Source organism: Lissotriton helveticus, chromosome 7 (assembly GCF_964261635.1).
Source record: "Lissotriton helveticus chromosome 7, aLisHel1.1, whole genome shotgun sequence".
Classification (NCBI taxonomy): Eukaryota; Metazoa; Chordata; class Amphibia; order Caudata; family Salamandridae; genus Lissotriton; species Lissotriton helveticus.
The window spans coordinates 560,367,303-560,389,928 of NC_136068.1; the positions used below are offsets into that span (position 1 = coordinate 560,367,303).

At 46.2% G+C, this 22,626-nt stretch overlaps 1 protein-coding gene across 4 annotated transcripts in view; it reads left to right on the top strand.

Annotated features, from left to right (window-relative positions):
• The window catches only part of LOC144768740 (membrane-spanning 4-domains subfamily A member 4A-like), a 416,021-nt gene that overhangs the window by 20,601 nt on the left and 372,794 nt on the right, over positions 1–22,626 (top strand). For 2 of the 4 annotated variants that reach the window (XM_078652627.1, XM_078652624.1), the window contains exons 2-3: positions 16,079–16,176; positions 19,576–19,738. In XM_078652627.1, the coding sequence (XP_078508753.1) occupies positions 16,100–16,176; positions 19,576–19,738 (240 nt within the window). In that variant the 5' untranslated portion in view covers positions 16,079–16,099. The remainder of the gene's footprint in view (positions 1–16,078; positions 16,177–19,575; positions 19,739–22,626) is intronic. The other 2 variants (XM_078652626.1, XM_078652625.1) reach the window with 1 other exon arrangement.

The following is a 22,626-nucleotide window of genomic DNA, read 5'->3' on the forward strand; positions in this document are numbered from 1 at the left end:
ATGTTAAGGAAATACACTTTCCTGAAATTTGAAGCTGCTTTATCATATTTAATGATGTTTGTTGTGTGATTTACATAGCAAATATTTTGAGGGCTCGGCTCCTTAACGAGCTCTAAGATCCGAGCCAGGCCCTTGGCCTGCTGTGGCTTGCCTCCTCCTGTAAATCTGTTGGTTCGCCCAACTCTAGGTATTCCACATTGTTAGGAAAAACTCTGAATAGCTGGTTTTTGGTATGGGGATAGCGGTCTGAATAGGAGAGTGTAACCCTCGGATATGGCTGCGCGCCCTTAATAAAGGTGTTTGAAGGGTCCATTGATCCTGACTGAATGCCAACAGAGTAGCAGCAAACTCTATATCTTGATCTCAGAAGATGGGAGGGGGCTGTTCCCCGGGGGTATGTTCCTGAAGCAAGCAGACGATTCTGAGACCATAAGACACAATAACGGACTGGGTAATGAAGAATGGGAAACATGCTAAATCGGTTACCATTGGACAGGACACACAGCTCCCTCACCATGAAGAAGCAAGGGGAGGGGGAGAGCAATAGTGAGGCGAAAGCAGTTGTTGTTGATTTTACTGTTGCTAATGTATTCATATTTGCAGCTGGCAGATAGCTGTTCCCATGAAACGAACTCACAGCTTTTTGGAAACTTTCCTTCATGTAAACGAGCTTCCTGTTTTCGTTGATCTAGCTTGCTAGGCACAATTTTAGGATAAACCTCTAATCTCAATTTTTGCAGGAGTGCATTTTTGTTAGATTTTTTACACAAAAAAAATCACGAGTTTCCAGATGATAAAAAAAAGTGTTTTTTCCTGTGATTATCTGAAAGAAACGATTCCCCGTAAAGTTCCTTCCCGTTCTGAGACAGCTTTGCTTCCGGGAATAGAGGTCAGGGAGTTAGCCAGGCGGGGTTTATGACATATTTCTTAACAGAGCTATAGCAGCTATGGCGATGGATCGTTGAGTTAAACTCTCACTGATGTTATCGGCGGTTATCCATGTGACTAGCTCGAGCCCCACCAAGACCAACTCTGCCTCATTTCGTTCGGATACTTTAAATTAATAAAAGTGCCACCTGATGTTTGCATCCCTTAAAAACGACAGGCTCCCTATGAAGCGCTATTTACAAAGCAAGCTGTGATTACTAAGTTAAGTTTTACTGTAATGTATTCAGTGTGGTCAATGCTGGACTACCAATTTCAAAACCTGAGTGAGTGTATGCTATGATGAAATTTCGGCATGCTTTGTAGAGATGCGAATGTTTTCATTCTAATACATGCATTCAACAGCATTCGTGTATTGCTCCTTGTAAACATTATAGACTGTGTCGGCACTGCCAGGACCGAACCTGCTCTGCACAACGATCTTGGCACTGGGTGTTATTCAGGGCTGGCTTTAGCGCTGGTGGGCGCCCTGATGCCACAGTTTTTTGGGCGCCCCCTGACCTCCTTCTGCACGAATTCCTTCACTACCAAACAGTGCTTAATTTGTAAAAAAAAAAAAAAAAAAAGAGAAGTGCCAGGGCCCTCGTCAGATGGCCACTGCAGCTTGCACCATCCCGTACCCCTGTCAGCTCCTTCAATGTCAGAACCAACACAACTACCAAACATCATACCCTACAAGTGACACTGTTCAGATTATTATAGACCCCCAAATCTATGGGATTCACTTGGGCTGCTGGTATTAGTCCATTTTAAAGAATATTGAATGAATAAACAATATTGCTCTGTTCCTCTTGAAAGCAGAAATACATCACCAGTATGTGGCAGACTGTCATCGGTGCAGATGTTGACAGTTAGGTGCCCACTGGCTCAAATTAAGCCATGCAAATTAACCCTCCAACCGTGCCGTTCCCATCTCCATAGCCCCTCTCTGACATACATTTCATTTTTATAGCCCTACTGATAGTTCACTCACACTTATTTCTGCCATCTCCATGACACACATTCTTTGCAGCAGGCAATGCATCTCCATCAACTACCATCCTGAGCACTAGGGCGCCTGGTGAAGAGGTGTCACGCCTCATGGGTCCAGGAGGTAGCAATGTCCCTGCAGGGATGCATACATGGGCACTAAAACATTCCAGGGTGAAATAGGGCCCCCTCTCACTTCAAAGTGGAATACTCTGCTACAATAGTTTCCATTGGTTTAAGGCTGAAAAAGAATGATTATGAGTAAAATAAAGTACCGCAGTAATGGCGCTAAATTTTCATTTTTGTGCCGCTAAATTTCCATATTTAAGCCGCAATAATCTGGGGGGTCTGTATAGTGTGTTTGCCATGTAGGGTTTGGGATGTGTTTGTGTGTGATGAGTGTCATGAAAACAAGATTCAGTTTCACAATCACCGATCGTAGCAGACCCCCTTAGACTAACCCCCTGCCGCTTGCACACACACCATATATTGCAGGAATCTAGGAGAGGTTTTTGTCTTGTCGGATTAGTGCATTCTCAATTTAACATGGATTAAGATGAATTTAAAGACATTGAATGACGTCTTTGTCCATCTTTCCGTCCAATTCCGTACACATGAGCAGTTGTCTTGCTTCACAAAACCTATTGCCTTGCTGGTCAAAACTTACCCCAACTCGGCGCCGACTATCCAGCATGCATAAAGGAGGAAGTAAGTCAGAATATATGTCATTATAACACAATCGTTACATCGCATGCCATTACAACGCATTTGTTACAACGACCGCGTTGTTACATTGCATATGAATACATCGCAAGTCATTACAACAACTTGCTGTAGGGGGCACGCTGGACTTAGGGACAGTATAATTTACTATTCCTGCTTCCGTTTGTGCAACAGCAGGGAAGGTGTTGTATTGTGAATCCAACACCTTCTGTCCCCTAGAGCAAGTCATTTTAACGACTTGCAATGTGATCGTATGCAATGTAACAACTCGGTCGTTGTAACAACCGCGTTGTAATGGCATGTGATGTAACGCATACGAAGTAAACAATGTCTTCCGTACGTCATGATAACATCCTGTTCTTTTTTTTCTTGCGCTACAGAAATGTTGCCTAGTGTGGTCAGACATAAAGTAAGATCATGCTTTTTTGATTTTGATAATGTGTTTTTTCTTTACCGTGTGACTTGAGTTAGCAGTATGAGGTTCAGGGCACCTAGTCGCCTTGTGCAGCAGGTATTGGTCCATATTCTGGGCTTCGACGCTGTGTCCTTTTGCCCGTTCTCATCCTATGGAGGCTGGCGGTTCTGTTCTCTTGACAGGGCCAGCGTAGTCGAAATGTGTGGCTCTTCTATTGCCATTGTGCCTGAGTAAGGAGGATTTTTTTAACTTGACGTGATTGGCCGCGTGCTAGTGGCAGTCTTTTCTGCTCACTGGCACTTCCTGCATGTCGGTGGCTCCCGCAAGATCACAGGAGGTGCAAGATTTGGTCCCCTTAGAAGCACGACCGATGCAGGAAGACCTTGTGTTGGAATTATTAGAGAATGGAGTTGGCTGCCCTTGTAGCTCACCAGGGGTTCCTACTGTAGATGTGCTGCGTTTCTTGATTAATGAGGCTGTAGGGGTAGCGTTAAGGACCAGGGTGTCTAAAAGGCCTCCTGCAAAGGTGTCAAGGCCTAATTCCATGGATGACCTGGATGATCCAGATGAGAAGGAAGGAAGGCGGGGTCGATTTGTGCAGGAGCTCTCTAATCTCTTCACCCATGTTAGGAGCAATCTAGGATTTCCTACTCCTGTGGAGCATGAAATGGAGAAAGATTGTTTTACGCAAAACCAGCGCCTTGTCCCAGACTCTTTGCCATTGCACAGTGCGGTCCACAAAGTACTTTTGCATGAATAGAGGGACAGTGATAAATCTGCATTCCGTTGGTTTCTGAGCAATACGTTATGCCTTGGAGGTGTTTTCAGAAGAATTCCTGCATTCTGTCATGGTGAATAACCTGATGGTTGGCCTATCCTCACAGGGCATGATGCTTTCAGATGACGCCTTTCCCTCCGACCCTTTGGTCAAGAAGTTGGAGGTAGCACTGAAGAGGTCACATTCCACTTCCAATTTCTCCATCCGGGCAACTACCTATATTACTTACTCAGTCCAATCCCTATTGAAGGATTTCAGGCTCTGGCACAGCAGATGAGTGAGGGGATGAATACGACCGCCCTTCTGACTTTGATGGAGCTCCAAGTTCGCTACTTGTCCAACATATCTTTTGATAATTTGTGTTTGGCTGAAGCATCGTCAGGTGGTTCTTTTTTTTTTTTTTCCTTTTTTTTTTTAAAAAATTTTTGACAAGCAAGTCAAGGAAATCAACATATCGAATACATAATCTGAAAAAAATAAATCGAATTCAATTTGATGCAGATACATATTAGAGAAATAAAAACACAAAAAAGTAAAAGAAGTAGTTCCTACTCAGGACAAATCGCTAATAATTAATAATATCATAAGCAAAGGAAGAAAAAAAAAAAACACATACATGGTTCAAATCATTGCCGACATAGCAAAAAAATTACCCCACATTTTAATAAACTTAATTTTGGCTTTGATTCCTCTATTCCTGGCAATAGCTTCTTCCATAGTATGAATTTCATAAACCAATGACCACCATTCAGTTGTATGAGGAGGATTCTGAGAAATCCAGGCCCTTGCTACCACCAGTCTTGCACAAGCCAATGTAATATTTAGCAAATCTTTATAAATAGGACTAACCGGGTATATAGCCAAAAGTACCACAGCGGCATTTAACGAAAAATTGATTAGTTGATTATGGGTTAAAATATTTTCTATGTCCAACCAAAATTTTGCTAATAATGGGCACAAATAAATCATATGTATAAGGTCAGCTGCCACCAGACCACATTTAGGACATTTAGTACGATCATTGTTGGAATTATTTTGCGCCCATTTTGAAATTTTTAATGGAGTGTAGTACAGTTGACTAATCGTCCTATAAGATTGGAGTTTCAAACTGGAAGACTGGACGGCTTTACTGATATTGGCTAAGGCAGCGGAGATATTCTGAGTTGTCACGTTAGATCCTAAGCTGGTAGTCCATTTTAGTGCCAATCTAGGGGCTTCGTCAGAGCTATTTTGGCTGGGACATTTATATCCCAAGCTAATTAGTGATTTTCTATGCACAGAATAGAAACATGTCCATATATCTGAGCTAGTAATTGCTACCAGATTCATTTTGCGTATTAAATAGTTCTTAACTTGAATGTATTTGTATCTCATTTTTTCGGGCAATTTATATAAAAGTTGTAATGTTGGAAATTGTAGAAACCCATCCGTACCATAGAGATCACCTAGTGTCTCAATACCATAATTGGCCCATTCTCGGCCAGTTTTATCTCTAAAAATATCTGGAAGCCCAGGATTATCCCATATTGGCAGCTCTTTGTGAAAAAACGAAGTATTGCACTTAGTCAACATCTGTTTCCATATAAATACCGCATCTCTCGCGGTCCGAAATTTTACCCGTTTGAAGTAATTTGGGTCTTGTACTTTGGCCAGGAATTGTTTTGAATAGCCACCTAGCATAAATTTGTGAAAAAAATATTGGTTATTAGCGACAAATAAACTACGAAGCCGGCCTAGAAAAGAAGCAATAAAATAAGCTTTGAAATCCGGGAAGTTTAAACCTCCCTTCTCAGGTGGGAGTTTTAATATTATCATAGACCTACGAGCCTTCTTATAGCCCCAAATGAAACTACTTAAAATGCAGTCTAATTTTTTAAAGAATAAGTTATTAACGCGACAAGGTATAGAACGGAAAAGATATAAAAACTTCGGCAGTATGTTCATTTTGATCAAATTCATACGACCTATGAGATTTAATGGAATCTTGTGCCATTTTTTCAGAAGATTAGTCACTTCTTTTAATAAAGGATCATAATTTAATGAGTTTATATCAGCGATATTAGATGATATCTTTACCCCTAGATATACTGCAGATTGACAAAGTCCTTGCACTGGTAAATTGGCCTTATAGTTCATAATGACTTGTGTTTTATTCATATTTAATTTGTAGCCAGAGATAGATCCAAAGTTTTTAGCTTCTGTCGTGATCCCTGATAGTGCATCCAAGACGTTGGTGGTGTAAATAGCTAAGTCATCTGCATATGCAGTAATTTTAAGAGATTTACCTTCATGGAAGATCGGGGCAATCTTAGTTTGAGCTTCCAGAGCGTTATTAAATGGCTCCATGGAGAGAGCGAAAAGCAGGGGTGATAGCGGACATCCCTGCCGTGTCCCTCGTAGGATTGGAAAAGCTGATGAGAGAGCCCCAGCATAGCTGATTTTGCCATTAGGGTCCTTATACAACGCCTGTATGCTTCTCACAAAACGCCCTCTAAAACCAAATTGCCTTAAGACGCCCACAAATAATCCCACCCCACTCGGTCAAACGCCTTCTCCGCGTCTAAAAGTATCATACCGAGTGGGGTGCGATCAGTTGTAGCAACGTCAAAGGCAGTAATAGCCATATTAACATGTGTAGTGGTGTCTCTCCCAACAACAAAACCATGTTGTTGATCATTTACCAAATGGGGCATAAGGGGAGCTAATCGCATTGCTAAAAGTTTAGAATAAACTTTTGCGTCAGTATTTATCAGAGAGATAGGTCTGTAAGACCCACACTCCACCGGAGGTTTATTTTTTTTTAGAAAGAACATAATTTTAGCTGTCTTCCATGAATCTGGGGCCTTCCCAGTAGCAGCAATTGAATTAATGACCAAGCAGAGCAGTGGTAGAATTTCTTCTGCGCAAATTTTATATAGCTCTATGGGAAGTGTATCCTCGCCAGCCGCTTTATTAGATGGAAGAGAGGTGACAGCAAGACGAAGCTCAGATAATGTAGCCTCCTCTTCCAGTTGGTCAATTAATGTTTGTTCCAAGTATGTTCCTGCAGGCAAATTCTTGTTAGGGGGTTCTATTGTTGCACACTGACACATTTGGATGTTAGTTTGGAAGACTGATGCTTCGCAAAAGTCTGTCCTCTTGAAGGTGCCTTTCGAGGGTTCAAAGGTTTTTGGGCCCTAATGTGAGGAAATGGTGAAACAGTCAGCCGAAAATGGAAAGCTGGTTGCTCCTGTTAGCACTCCCTCCAGGGGAAACATTTTTTTGATATTGTTGCACTTTTGTCCACCCTCAGGCTAGGAGTTCTAGCCAGTTGTTTCGAGACAGGGGTGCCCCTGGAGGAGACAAATCCTGGTCTCAGTCATCTGTTACCTCAACCACTCCTTCTCCAAAGCACTGCCCATCCATTCCTTCTGGTAGGAGGTCTGCTTTGCTTTTTCTGTCACTAGTGGTGGGGAGTATGGGAATCCTGGGCAGTTCAGACAGTGTCCTCCGGTTCACAGATCAAATTTTCATCTCATCCAGCTCAGATTTTCAAGTAGACTGCTCTGCCTCGGGCCCCGTGAAGCAAAAAGCATTGCTGGAAGGTATTCAGCTTCTTTTGGAGATGGCAGCAATAATCGAGGTTCCTGCCCAGGAAAGGATTCTGGGTTAGTACTCCATCCTTTTTGTCATGCTGAAAGCCTCAAGCAACTACCGTCCAGTAGATCTGAATGGAGTGAACATGCACAATCCACACAAACACTTCAAGATGGTAACTTTGCAGTCAGTCCTTCAGTTGGTTCATCAGGGGAGCTATCTGGTGTACCTAGACCGCATGGACACGTACCTGCACATTCCCATCCACCTGACAGATCAGAGGTTTCTTTGCTTTGCGGTGGGTATGAGTTATTAGCAAGTCCAGGTGCTTCCTTTCGGCCTTTCATCAGAGCCTAGGGTTTTTAAGACACTCTTGTCCCCATGGTAGGTATTCTTCATTCTCGAGGGATTCAGTTCTGCCCTTACATGGATGAATGGCTAATTGTCTCTCCTTCTTTTTCAAGGCATCGGAGGAGGTGATAGAAGTCTGCTGTCTCGTGGAAGAATTTGGATTTCTAATGAGCCTCAAGAAGTCTTCTCTGCAACTCTCTTAGTCCCTGAAGTTCATCCGGGCACTCTTCAGGATGAATCTGGGAATGGTGTTCCTTTCTCCAGAGAGACACTCAACCCTAATCCTAAATCTCTCTTGGTTTTTTTTCCCAGCCTTAGGTTTCTGCATGTCTCTGGCCGTGGAGTCAGGGAGAAATGACCTTATCTCTACAAAGTCTCTCCTGGGCTATTCTCCCTTGGTATTCCCTCATTCATCCCCTTCTTTGCCAGCTTCTAAAGGCTATAAATCTATCACTCCTGCTACCATAGAGATTTGGGAGTCTCTCTAGTGGTGGTTGTTGCCTCACAATCTCTTCAGGGTGTACGATCTAAGTATTCCTCCTTCTGTGATCCTGATGCGCTATGCGAGTGCCAGGGGTTGGGCAGTTCTGGGGGATTCCAAGGCCCAGGGCAGGTAATCCTTCCTCAAGGCTCATCAGTCTTTGAACTGGAGGGAATTGGAGGTGGTGTGGCAGGCACTTCTTTGGTTCGCCCCTCTGCTACAAAACCAGGCAGACCCTTGACCCTATGACCAGGCAGGTCGCTCCCTCTGCCACCGCGCAGGCCCCCTGTGCTTTGCTGCTGCCTCTCGTGCTGTCTGCTGCCTGCAGACTGGTCTCTTGCTCGTTTTTTCACTTTTTCCTGTTTGACTGCTCTTTTGACTTCCCCCTCTCTATTGTGTGCCCCTTGCTATTTTCATTGCTGATTTGTTCCGCTGTGTCCGTCATCCCCCCGCCCCTTCTTGCCTCCCGTGCCACCTTTTCCCGCCGTTCGCGTCCCCCGCGGCCCCACCCCCTCACTTCCCATTGGCCGCCCAGCTCCCGCCTCCCAGCTGCTCCTCCCTTCCGCTTCCCCTCATATGGAAGCCGCGCAAGCCCGTCTGCGCCCGTCTGTGCCCGTCTGCGCCTGGACCGCGCCCAGCGCCATGACCTCTGGCCCTCGACCCTGCCAGCCCACCCGGCTGAATTACGACGCCGACACCCTCCACGCACTCAACACCGGCTGGACCCCCGCCTGCCACGAGCCACCCCGAAACGCACCCACGAACCCTTCTCCTGCCAAGCCTGCAAATTCTCCTGTCTCCGGACCGGCACCGCACCTGCCAGGCTAGACACCAGCAACAACCACCTCAAGTCCATCCTGCTCAACACCCGCTTCGTCCACTAGCACGCCGTCAAACTCTAGTACCTCCTCGACACTACAGCACCGGGCGTCGCCTTCCTGACAGAAACCTGGATGAACGCCTCGTCAGCCCCCGACATCGCCATAGCCATCCCGGATGGCTACAAGATCGCCCGGAGGGACCGCGTCAACCAAACCGGAGGAGGCATCCCCATCGTCCACAAAAACACCATCCGCATCACGACCAACTTCAACAACACCCTCACCGCCACCGAGCACCTTCACTTCCAGATACACACCGGCCCCAAGACCACCCTCAGAGGTACTCTCATGTACAGACCCCCGGGACCACGCCCACAATTCAGCGAAGCCTTCGCAGACTTCATCAGCCCGCTTGCCCTCACCTCCTCAAACTACATTCTCCTAGGGGACCTCAACTTCCACCTGGAAAACAACAATGACAACAACACCACCACCCTGCTGGACAACCTCGCCAACCTCGGACTCAAGCAACTGGTGAACACCCCCAACCCACCACGCCGGCCACACGCTTGACCCTGTCTTCTCCTCCAGCAACCACATCTCCTTCAGCCACTCCACCGGACTACACTGGACAGATCACAGCTGCGTCCACTTCAGCTTCAAGAAAACCACGACCCACCACCACCCGCAACAGGCTCCCCGAAGATGCTGGAGTAAGATCACCACTGACCAGCTCACCACCTCCCTAAGCCAGAACCCTCCCACCAACACTACGGACTCCAACGAAGCAGCCCACAACCTCACACAGTGGCTCACCAACTGCGCCGATGACCTTGCACCACTGAAGAATCCTCCCAGCAGACCCGGCAGCAAGAAAGTCTCATGGTTCACCAACGACCTCAAAAACTCCAAGAAAACTTGCCGTACCCTCGAGAAAGCCTGGCGCCACGACCAGTCAACAGGAAACATGATAGCCCTCAAGAACGCCATCCGCAAACACTACCAGCTGATCCACACCACTAAAAGGACAGCATTCAGAGAACGACTGGACAACAACACCCACAACAGCAAGGAACTCTTCAGCATCGTTAAAGAGCTCTCCAACCCCAGCGCCAGCAACAACAACATCACACCCTCGCAAGACCTCTGCGACTCACTCGCCTCGTTCTTCCACCACAAGATCGCTGACATACACAACAGCTTCGGCACCCAGACCACACACCCAACCACCGAACCAACGCCCCCCACCACCACCCTTTGCACCTGGACCTCCGTCAGCACTGAAGACACCACCCACGTGATGATCACCATCCACTCCGGCTCCCCAGCCGACCCCTGCCCACACCACATCTTTAACAAAGCTGACTCCATCATCGCACCCCAACTCCGGAACACCGTTAACATCTCCTTCGCATCTGCCACCTTTCCGGAGAGCTGAAAACATGCGGAGATCAGCGCCCTCCTGAAAAAACCCAGCGCGGACCCCACAGACCTCAAGAACTTCCGCCCCATCTCGCTCCTCCCCTTCCCCGCCAAAGTCATCGAGAAGACCGTCAACAAACAGCTAACCGCCTTCCTCAAGACAAACGGCTCCCTTGACCCATCACAGTCTGGTTTCCGAGCAAACCACAGCACTGAGACCGCCCTCATTGCAGCCACCGACGACATCAGGTCCCTGCTCGACAACGGGGAAACTGCTGCCCTCATCCTCCTCGACCTATCGGCTGCATTCGACACACGCAACCTGGGATTCATCCTGGACGCCTCCCTCATGATGACCAAGCAAGTCAACGCCGTTTCGGCATCCTGTTTCAACACCCTACGCATGCTCCGAAAGATCTTCCGGTGGATCCCCACCACAACCAGAAAGACGGTCACCCAGGCCCTCGTCACCAGCCGACTGGACTACGGGAACGCCCTCTACGCTGGAACCACAGCCAAACTACAGAAAAGACTACAGTGCATACAGAACGCTTCTGCACGAATCATCCTGGAAGTCCCCCGTCACAGCCACATTTCTGCCCACCTGAGAGACCTGCACTGGCTCCCCGTCAGCAAGAGGATCAAGTTCAGGCTCCTCACCCACGCACACAAGGGTCTCCACGACATGGGCCCCAAATACCTCAACAACCGCCTCACGTTCAACGCAGCCACCCGCCAGCTCCGCTCCGCCAGCCTCGTCCTCGCCACCGTCCCACGGATTCGCAGAACCACCACCGGAGGAAGATCTTTCTCCTACCTGGCGGCCAAGACATGGAACTCCCTCCCCACCCACCTACGGCTGACCCAGGACCATCTCTCCTTCAGGAAGCAACTCAAGACCTGGCTCTTCGAGCAGTAGCAGCACCCCCCCTTCTCCCAGCGCCTTGAGACCCTCGCGGGTGAGTAGCGCACTCTACAAATGTGATTGATTGATTAATTGATTGTGTGCAGACAGATGACTAGGTCGTGCATGCCTATATCAACCGGCAAGGGAGTATATCACAGGCCCTATTTCCCCTCTCTCGGAAGATTGGCTGATGGGCAGAGAGGAATTTTGCTCTCTTGGCAGTATGTGTTCTGAGGAAGAAGAATGCACCAGCAGACTTTCTGAGCAGGGTGTTTCCCTCATCTGTGGCCATGTGTCTGTCGCCCCTTCTTTTTGAAAAGATTCTCTCCAGATTCAGCCTTCCCTGGCTGAATCTTTTTGCCTCGGAGGATACTGCCCTTCTCCCTCAGTTTTCCACCTAGTCCCCACCAGAACAGCCTGGGCGATAGATGCTTTCTCCTTCCCGTGGTCCTGGGGTCCTCTATTTGCCTTACCCCATTTACTTTGATTCCCAGGGCTCTCAGGACAATTCGGGTGGATTAGGCAGAGGTTCTTCTAGGCCTATTTTCTGCCCTCTGGTCCCTCTCTGGGATCTTCCCTTGGGGCTTCAGGCATTGACAGGTCCTCCGTGTAAACCTCTTACTGCAGTTGACCTTAAGTTTCTTTCTGCTAAGGTTTTGTTGTTGGTGGTAGTTGCTTCTGGTCGCATGATTGGTTAAATTGTGCTTTGCTGGCTTCTTCCCCTTTTTTGCATTTTTCTTGTGACAAGGTGACCTTGCATCCTAGTCCGTTTTTTTGCCTAAAGTCTTGTCAGATTTCCACTGTCAGGAGGATTTTGTCCTTCTGTTTTTTGTCCTGGACCTTTTTCTCCTGAGCAGGAAAAACTTAATTCCCTGGATGTTTTAAAGGCCCTTCGAATCTACCTGGACCGTACTGGTTCATTTAGGCAGGTGGATTCCTTGTTTTCACCTACGGTCTCTCTGGGAAGGGTCTCAAGCCCTCCTTGTCCACTTTGACTCGGTGGGTGAAGTGTGCTATTCTTTTATCATACGAGGCTGCACGCCATTCTCTTCCATCTTCAGTTCAGGGGTGACCAATGAGGAGTGTTTCCTCATCATGGGCAATGTTTAAGAGGGCTTCTCGATGAGACCTTGGTAAAGCTGCGTCATTGGCTTCTCCCAACACGAATGTATCACATTACAAGCTTCAGTTGGGGATGGTGGCATTATCAGACTTTGGTGCTCGTGTTTTATCAGTTGTACATAATCTGTGATTTATGCTGTTTTTTTGCATTTAACCTCTTCAGCGCGACCGCGTTTCCCCCTCCGGTGCTGGGCGGTAATAGAAACGGGCGTGGTCATGACGGAACGGTTCCGTCATGAGCACAGCTCAGCCGTAGCTCATGACGGAACCGTTCCGTCATGATCATGGAAAGGGTTAAAAAATCAAGTGTGTTGCATCGTTCTTGATTTCTGTGTGAATCAATCAACATGTGCTTGGGTATGGGCTCATGTGTAAGGAATGGGACGGGAATACGGATGAGAAGGTAATGCCCAGTTACTTACTGGTAATTTCCATTACTCTCCAGGGCTTCCCGTTCCATTCCTGAGCACGCCGCTCCCTCCCAGGATTTTTTTTAAAATATTTTTTTTAATCGTGATTTGTTTTTGGCGATTGTTTTCTTTCTTTTGGGTTTCTTTGGCATTCTCAGGATGTCTTTACGATGTACTTTCCCCTTTATGCATGCTGGGTAGTCAGTGCCATATTAGGGGACTTTCTTGACCTCAACTAGGTAATAGGTTCTGTGGAGCAGGAGAACTGCTCATGTGTAATGAATGGAACAGGAAGACCTGGGCTCACAGTAATGAAGATAACCGATAAGTAACTAGGCATGCATCTGCAGCTAAGGAAGCAGTGCAATTTTATGGCTGTAGTGACTTAAGCTAACGGTGTGTAGCTCATTTCTCGGAATTTGATATGAAAAGATTAAAAGAGTCTGCTGTTTAATTATGTTTCAAATTCCAGGAACTACGATGACGTGTTTTAGTTTCGATTTATAGGATCTGTTGTGGGTTAAGCTGTTAATGTTAGAATGTAAAGTGTGCTTATTGTTTTCGTTTAACATTGTATTATCTCAAAGTTTTGGTATAATATTTAATACTGTCCATATTGTTTGGTTTAACCCACAAGAAATAAACTTGAACTTCAATTTAAGCCCTAATACATAAAAGGAATTTCAGAATATCGGATAGTTTCACTCTCCCCTAGATCCATCATCACTATTCACGCATATCCAGCCACGATTCAAAGGGGTCACATCTGTTTTTCTGTCAAATGTCTCTCTTCTTTAACTCCGGATTTGATTTTAAATGCCTGAAAGCAGAATAGAGCCCTGTACAAAAATTCTAATTTAATTATCATACCTATATACATTTCAAATTAATACATACATGAATTAAAAATAATTCTTAGATAAATTACGTTATTCAATTTGTGTTAGAGATAGAGGTAAATGAATACTCATCACATCTTAAATAAAATTGACACTATATACACATATATACATGTGCATAATCGTAAGATTTAGAGGTGTGTTTTTCTATTTAGAATGTGTCCACAGACACTGAAGATCAGACACGGCACAGAAGGTCTGTCTAACATTCTACTGCAGGAGCAAACTCAGTGAGTTCGCCCAGATTGCTTTGTTTTTACTGATTATTTATTTACGGTCATTTAGATGTTGAGCCTGGGCTAACATCTTTCTGTACCTTGTGTCAGCAGAGCAAGCAGTTACAATAAGGGCAAGAATACGATGTCTAATGGACTGGGGTCAGTCCGACATCATTTGGGAACTGGAACGGAATGACCTCCTCTCTTCAGTTCCAGCTCAGCAAGTAGGATGCAACTGAACCCTGTTTGTTGCAATCCTATTCTTTACAATCGGAGCATCCATTATGAGCTGAATGTATGCTCTCATTGCAAAGAGCAGAGGTGCAGTTCATCCCTGCACCCCGTGGCAGGCACCTCAAGGAGCCTGCCACCGGGTGCAGGAATCAACAGGAGGGCACCATAGGTGCCTCCTAGGCCACCATTCGGAGGCCTTGCATTGATGGGGGGCCTGCAGGGCCCCCAAAGTGGGATTCGCACAGCCTTTCTGTGTCGGAAAGGCCGGCACAGAGAGGATGTGAGAATCTTCCATCGGAATCCCTCGGCCGGAAAGAGCTGCCCGAGGGATTGATGGAGGATTTTCAAATGGCAGCCAGGCTTGGAAATCCGGTTCAGATTCCTTTCTGACCGACCCCATCAAAACGGGTCGGTTGGAAAGGAATCCGAACGGGACTTTCCGATGGGGTTGGAACGGCTCCGTCCGATGGTCATAGCTGTTTCTGCCGCATCTGAATCGGCCCTTCAATAGTATCTCCTTCCATCCATTGCTCTGCTGGCTGGTCAGGCTTGAGAAACAGGCCGAGGTTAGGAGAGGCTCAACATCTCAATGACAGTGCTGCCTTAAGAATTTCAAGGCTCCGGGCAAAACTACTATAATGGGTCCCTGTTTGGAAAAACTTTGGATTTTATTACACATTTGCTGCTAATTCAAGTTATGTTATGTTAGGCAGCACTTGTATCGCGCACTGCTACTCCAAAGAGTTTCCCGGCATGTACCCCACAGGAGGTTTTCACGAAAAGTCTAAAACGATATAAAAAGAAGTGTCTTCAGTCTCTTTCTGAACATCTTGGGACCCTGTGGAGCGCGCAACTCCACTGGGAGTTGGTTCTAACCTTCAGCACCAATCCACGAAAGGGAGCTGCCGCCCATCCTCTGCTTGCAAAATCTAGGGATGCATGTCTTAAGCTTGCTAGAAGAACTCAACTGCCTAGCCGGTGCATAAAACCTGAATCTTGTTCTTAGATAAGCTGGGGCATGCCCATGGAGAGCGGAGTGAAATATTACCATTACTCCCTCTCTTTCACCCTTAACCAAAGAAGGCACGCAAATGTTGCCTAACGCCAACCCTTTCAGGGAGGTTCAAAAGTAGTCAGGCCTCAGTGGTTTGGACAGCCTGAAATTCATTCAAAAGGTAGCCAGGTATACCAACATGCAACGCATTAGCATAGTGAATACGAGATGTGATCAAGGCTTGGATGACCGTTTTCCTTGCAGAAGTGGGGAGTAACGATAAACATCTTTTCCCTTCCTTTCAAGCCCAGTGATGACAAACAAAATTAAACCATATGTAAAAGGTTAAGCTAGAGAAATAAATAAAAGAAAAACAGATTAAAAGTTCACTTTCTGAGGGGCCCCATGGAAAGGGGGGTCCCTGGGCAATTACCCCGTTTGCCCTTGCCTTAAAATGTCTCTGCTTAATGACTGCAATTAAACAATTAAAAAACATAAAGCTCATAGAGACCCCGAGCAGTTTGTGTGGAGACGTTGGTGTTGTGTTCCAGGGCTTTAGAGGGATGGTCCACCTGTTCTTAAAATCAGTTTCCACCTAAAAACCTGACCACCCTACAGGCAAAATTCAGATGATCCAACAGGACCTACACTTCCCTGCACTTTCCTTACCTTCACCTTTTCTCTGGGTAGCATGCCTGCCAACAATGTCTGCATAGTCTGCTTTTTTCCTGAGGTAACTTGCCTCCATTTTGTTTGCGTCAAGTTTCATTCGCAAAAAGGACAATACCTTACAAGGGCCCACCATTGTTTCAGGGGAAAGTGGAACACTCGTCCATGAGCTCTTGGAATCTAACCAAATTGTGCTGGAAGTCTGCTGAACCGGGAGCCCCCACGAAGAAGAAGTCATCCAGGTAATGAGTCACCAACCTGTGGTTCGTCTGCCATGTGAAGAGCCACTGCAAAAAGGAACTGAATCACTCGAAAAGTGCACAAGACATAGAGCATCCGATTGGTAATGCCTTGTCTACGTACCATTTCCCTTTGAAATACATGCTCAGCAGTTGAAAGTCATCCGTGTGCACCGAAAGCAGGTGAAAAACTGACTTCACAATGCATTTTCCATCTGTGCCTCTTGACCTCCTGACACCACCAGTGACATGGCCACGCCCATTGAAGAGTAGGACACCAAAACCATTTCCTTTGGAATTAAATGATCAACTGGCCCACATTCGGGCCATGGCAAATGCTGTATTAGATGAAACTGCCATTGTTCTTTCTTAGGCACCACACCTATAGGTGATCCAAATAGGTCCTCCATTGGCCAATCCTCAAAGGGGCCCGCCATCCTTCCCACCTCCAACTTCCTAGTCAAGTTTTTCCTGCAATGCACTTTTATATTTCTTGGTGGACCGTAAATTATCTGCCCACCTCCGAACTCATGGGCCCTCATACCCCAATCAAAAACCCCATCTGAACCCATCCCTCAAAATCCTTGCCTCCTCTGGCCATTCATAAATCCCCAGCCAATATTCTAGTCTGTCAAATTTAACCAGAGTGTGAGTCTTTCGCCCCAGGTCCCTGTGCCCCTCTCCCACCTCTGTTGTCAACATGCTGTGGTGGTGTTGTGTCCCTTGACTGCCTGCATAAGGCTGCCACTGCCCTGCACTCTGTCCCTGCTACCCCCTGCATTCCCAAAACCTTGAATAAGTGGGTGACTTCCTGCACACATGAGGCACTCATGCCCGAATTTGCAGTACTCACAAATTCACATTCCCTTATTATAGTCCCAACACGTTCCCCCCCTGGTCCTCCCTGACCTTTGGGTGCCCCACCTACCTCTCCCTGGGTGGGGTGCCCTTGAAAGGACCTGTAATAATAGGCAGGCCACAGGCCATGAAAAGAGTCTTACCGAACCTAGCGGGCCCACAGTATGCTGCCACAGCTCTGTATTCAGTTCACCCCACTTTATCTCGGGATCCAAAGTCAAACGTGCCCTGAATTCCTCATCATCCTCAGAAGGGCTGTCTGAACCCTAACATACCAGGCTGCCGACACCACTCATCCTGCCTCTGCGCTGAAGGAGCCGGAGGTTGCCCAAGACCTACCTGCTGTTGGACCCAATACGGTCATCCTGTACTTTCTTCTATTGGATACGACTGGATACCCGCAGACATCCGGCGAGCCGCTCGGGGCTGATGCCCCTAACCTTCCTCACCCCCACCACGTCTTCTTCAGAGTGCCAGGACCACTGATTCCGCTCAATTGTGACGTTCCCACCCAATGGGAGGTACCCCCCTCGGTCCTCACCTGAGGGACTTGCCTCCCCCTCCCCTTCTGACTCTGTCACTCCTCCTTCTGCTCTATTCAAGCTTGGCCACAACAAGCGCAGAGCCCTGCAACCCCAAACCCCCAACCCCATCCAGACTCAATCCTCCACGCCCTATCCCTTTCCAGGCTCTCCCACTCTGGTCCCCTGCCCTGTGGCTACCCTGAGCCACCATCCACCCAGCACTCTTGTAGGCCCGGTAGGGCCCTCTGAAGCCTGTCCCAGCATCCCAACCAGGGGGTCCTCCCCAGTCCACGTGAGGGAAAAACGCGGGCAGGTCTCCCTGTCACCAGCCACCAGTTCACCGTAAACCTGTGCAGGGGAGCCAATAAGTAGCCCCTATATAGCCCTATTGGGCTACTTTGGGCTCCAATAGAGCCCAGTGATGAAGGAAGGGGAGGACAGTCACTTTGACGGAACCTTCTCCCAAAGACCCCGGAGGGCTGACCTCCCTACGGTCGGCTGCCCCCCAAATCCCCATTGTCTGATTGCAAATGTTTTTATTAATTGTGCAAACACAGCTGTAATATTTGTTGTGGGAACTATTTCATGATTTCCAGGGCCGCCAAGGGTGACTGCGGGCTCAGACTGTGTCACAGCCTTTTACTACTGGTGAGCTGAGGCGGAATTTTAGTTGTAGACCCCATAACGGAGCACCATCTACACCCCTTTCGCACTTATTCTGCAATGTCAGATTAAAGATAAAAAAACAGGAAAAGTAACTAGCATGAGGGGTGTGCCAGGCAGGCAGTGCCACCACCCATCTCATTTGTATTTCAACGCAGTTGTTTTCTAAACAGCCTGCCTTCATCTCAGATGAAGTATTTGAGGGAAACAACCGATATTTGAAAGCTTCAGTTGTTGTTAAGGTCCTTTCTTCAGAGGCCCAGCTCCTGTCATATGATACCTAGTAGCAAAGCTGCATCTGGACCCTCAAGCTTAATCTTACCGAAGAGGAAGGGGTCAGATTGGTAGCTCTGCACACTGAATATATACGTCTTTAGTGGGTGGCACTGGCGTCAGATGCATTAGGGGATTTCTTTCAGTGAAATTGGGGTTGTAAGCACATTCCAATGGACTCTCTTATAAAATACCTTTGATGCTTACTCAATTACACCCCTTTTCTCTTGCACTAAACATGATTTGATTTTCTTTCATTTCCATGTCACTGTTCCAATGCATTTCATTAGAAGCTGTGTCATTCCCTTATGACTGACCTCATACACTAAGGGGCAGATTTACTATCTTATGTCCAAGCGCAGCACAGCAACCTAAGTTGCTGTGCTGCTTGCTGTATGAAATGTAGAGAGCAGACCAGCGCCATATCCACAGTGTCTCTCCCTGCGCAAGTGCACTTTAAGCTTCTATGCACTAACACACACCTTTACACCATAGTGCAACGGAGTGTGCGCTCTATCACACATAGATTTTGTACTGGTAGGGCACCCTTCCAGTACAAAACTGTGCGGTAAACCTTTTTTCCACTTTGTATGTTTGTTATATAGTGCAGCACATATGCAAAGTTGGAAAAATGTGGAGGATTAAAAAACTTGCCGTGCAATTATGCCTGCTTCGAGAAGGGGGTAAGTTTTGAACTCAATTTCATGTTTACCAATGAAAGTAGATAAAGATTTGCATCACAACAAGTTGGTGGTTGCATAGAATGCCCATGTACCAACCCCTTGATGCCACGTAATGCAAAGTTGTGCATAGTGCTTCTTGGCGTTACTCTGGTCGGCTTTCCAATGTAAATCTTGTTTTGAGTTGTAAGTTAATTACCGCCACAATACTTTGCACCAGGTTTGCTTTACAAAATTAATGTCAATCCTGTGAAATTTTTTATTAAATCTGGGCCCCAAAGTGGGCTGCCCACTTTCCCATTTCACTCCTCAAATGTACCAAATTATATTTCATTTCCTAGGCCTATGTCTCTTGTGTCCACTTATTTGTGCTGTTTTGATTTATGTATTTGTATTAACTTTAGGCACAAGGATCAAGACATGTCCACTACAGAAAAAGAGGATGGTTGTGTGGTCATCACTGGGGTTGACCCCCAAGGGGAACCCTCCAAGATGGGTGCAGGTGCCATCCGTTCACCCATGAAACCTCTGCAGAGTTTTTACAAAGGAGAGCCAGTAGCGCTGGGTGTAAGTGAAATACTTGAGCAAAGATCCTATTAATGCCTAATTATTTTTCTCTGTTTGAATTCCTTGATTACTGAGATCATGTAAAACTGTCCAAATACACGCACAAAAGTGGCCATGGTTATTTCAAATGTGGGCTACCCTGCAATACCAAGGAGCCTGGAACATTCCCTGTAGCACCCCTTTACTACCTAAGGAACAATTGCATTATTTAATGGAAGATCCAGGATTTGGATTTTGCAAGATTTTATTTGCATTGCACCACAGGACCCAGAAGGCAAATTTAGAGAATACGATTATGGCCCTTATTTAGAAAAGGTTGTGCTGGTGATTATGCCATGCAACACAGTTTATCACTGCACCCTTGGGCCTTTGAACTAAGAAATACATTTTGTCACAAGGACCCCTGCACACACTGTCTGGAAATAAGGGCCCTGGTTTATTTTACACTTTGCTGAGAAAATATGAAAGAGCAGGGTGAGCATTTGAAATCTATGAATTTTTTGGGGGGACCAGGATTCCCTTCTCACTCTAACTTTGGTGAACAGCAAGAGCGTTGTATCTAAAAAAATATAGTGCCCATAGTGCGTTGGCAAAGTTGATAGACTTTTACAAACACCTAGGTCCTTCTTTAGAGTTTGGTGGATGGGATACTCTGTGAAACTCTTGACAGGGAGGGCTGGCCCGAAACAGAAAATAGGTCCGGGCACCAAAATAAAAGTGACCCCCATTAGTGATTTAGATTGCCAAAATAATGGCCCATGTTTGGAACTTGCTACACTTTTTAAGTTGTAAATACAATCTGTATACGTTCTTTGCAATGTTAGGGAAACTGCATGGATGTGAGGTTGCTGCAGGCAATGTTTGATTTAATATTAGGAAAAGCATCAGTAAACAAATCCCAGCAGACTATAAAACAGGCTCAAAACCAGCAAAAAAGTCACCCACGCAATAACCTGTGACACCAGCCCTTGGGACACTGCCTGATTACCCTACAGGCCAGTCCTACCCTGGTGACGGATTTCCTTTCTGCTGTACTACAAGTTCTACTGGCTATATTGCACTTGGCATACTGTTGATGGGACATTTTGCTACATTTGTGACAGAGTACCCTATCTCCAAACTCTAAAGAAGGCACTGAGGTTACAGTTCAAGATCATTCGTTTTTTTCCAAAACGAACAAGTTCGGAACAATTTTAAATGACTTCTTACCTAATTCCAGTTCAGACACTCAATAAGATGAAATAGAACCTAACCAAAACACTTGATGAATTAGCCCACAAGATGTCTAGATATATCAACAGAACGCGGGACACAAAAGAAGCATAACATTGATTTACTCCAGAATTTCAACATCTTCTATATTCAGTATAATAATAAAAACATCCCACATTCAACATGGATGTTTACTGCCCCGTGGGATTTATACATTTGAGTATATTTCCTGCACTCACCTTATTTGTTGTGCTATGCGCCCTCCAAAATCTCCCACCTCTGTGCTCGTGTGCCTGCTAACAGTTGCTGCCTTCTTTGTCATTTCATTAGTTCTGTGGCATTCTCTTGTCTGCCTGTTAGTCTTTCTCTTTCCTATAGTCTCTACTTTCGTCCCATTCTGTCTGCACTACTGTCCTCTTTAGCCATTTCAGTGCCCATGCACTCACTCAGTGCCTGCCCATTAGCAATATTTGGGTTTGTGCCAGGGAGGGGGATAGCGATTATATTCCATTGTTTCAGCCCATTTTAGTAAGTCTGGACTAGCCATTTTTAGGTCGAGGTCTACCAGACAGATCAGCTATCTGGTTTGCTAACTGCATTTTAGGGACATTGGAAGGCTTCCCTGGGAATGCATTCCACCCATTTCTTAACATTGGCTCTGAGGGTTGTAACTCACCTTTCATTTGCTTGCTTTCTATTTTATGGCTTTATTTGTTTTAGACTGTCCTACTTGATATGTTCCTGTACTTGCCCAAACCCTATGTACTGTATTCTTCCACCTGTAATGAATGTCTGTAAACAGGCCTTTAAATCCTGTTCTTAAATTGACACATTTGCTGTGCCTTCCAAGGCAGATGTCAAATGTAAGGCTCTGTCTTTCATAGAGCTTTGTGTTTATTTTTCATTCTCTGACTTAAAAGTGGCAGGATTTATCTGACAATCATGCTTGCTGCTTGCTGTGTGTTGCAGGATGTTATTTTTTTACTAGCCGAAAATAACATTTAAATGTCTTCAAATCAACTGTGCAGATATTTAGGAATATGGAAAGCTCAAATGAAGCACTTTTTTTGGTAATTTTGAAGTGTGGTGGAAACAAATACTGTAATATGATCAAAACAAATCATTACACTAGGTGACATTTCCACACTTTATCGTTTGTACGCTGTATACTTTTATCAGTAAGAACTGTATGTCTGTGCAAATGGATGTGTTGCCTGTAATTGTAGTGCCCTGCCACGGATGCATACTCCACTTTACCCACCCCACCCCATTCCACTCTACTCTGCGCTACTCCATGCCGCCACACTGTGCTCTGCCCCATTCCACACCACACCACTTCACACTGCATCACTGCACTTTACGCTGCACTCAACGCCACTTCACTCAATGCCTCTCTACATCTCTCTACTCTATGCCAATGTACTCTACCCCCACACTACTCTACTATGTACCATTGCACTCTTCGCCACTGCACTCTTTGCCAATCCACTCTAACCCACTCTCATCAACTCTGCACCACTGCACTCTAAGACACTGCACTCTGCGACACTCTACTCTAAGCCACCGCACTCTATGCCACTTCACTCTACACCACTCTATTCCACTATGCGCCATTCCACTCTACATCACTCCACTCTATGCCTCTGCATTCTACCCTACACCACTCCACTCCACTG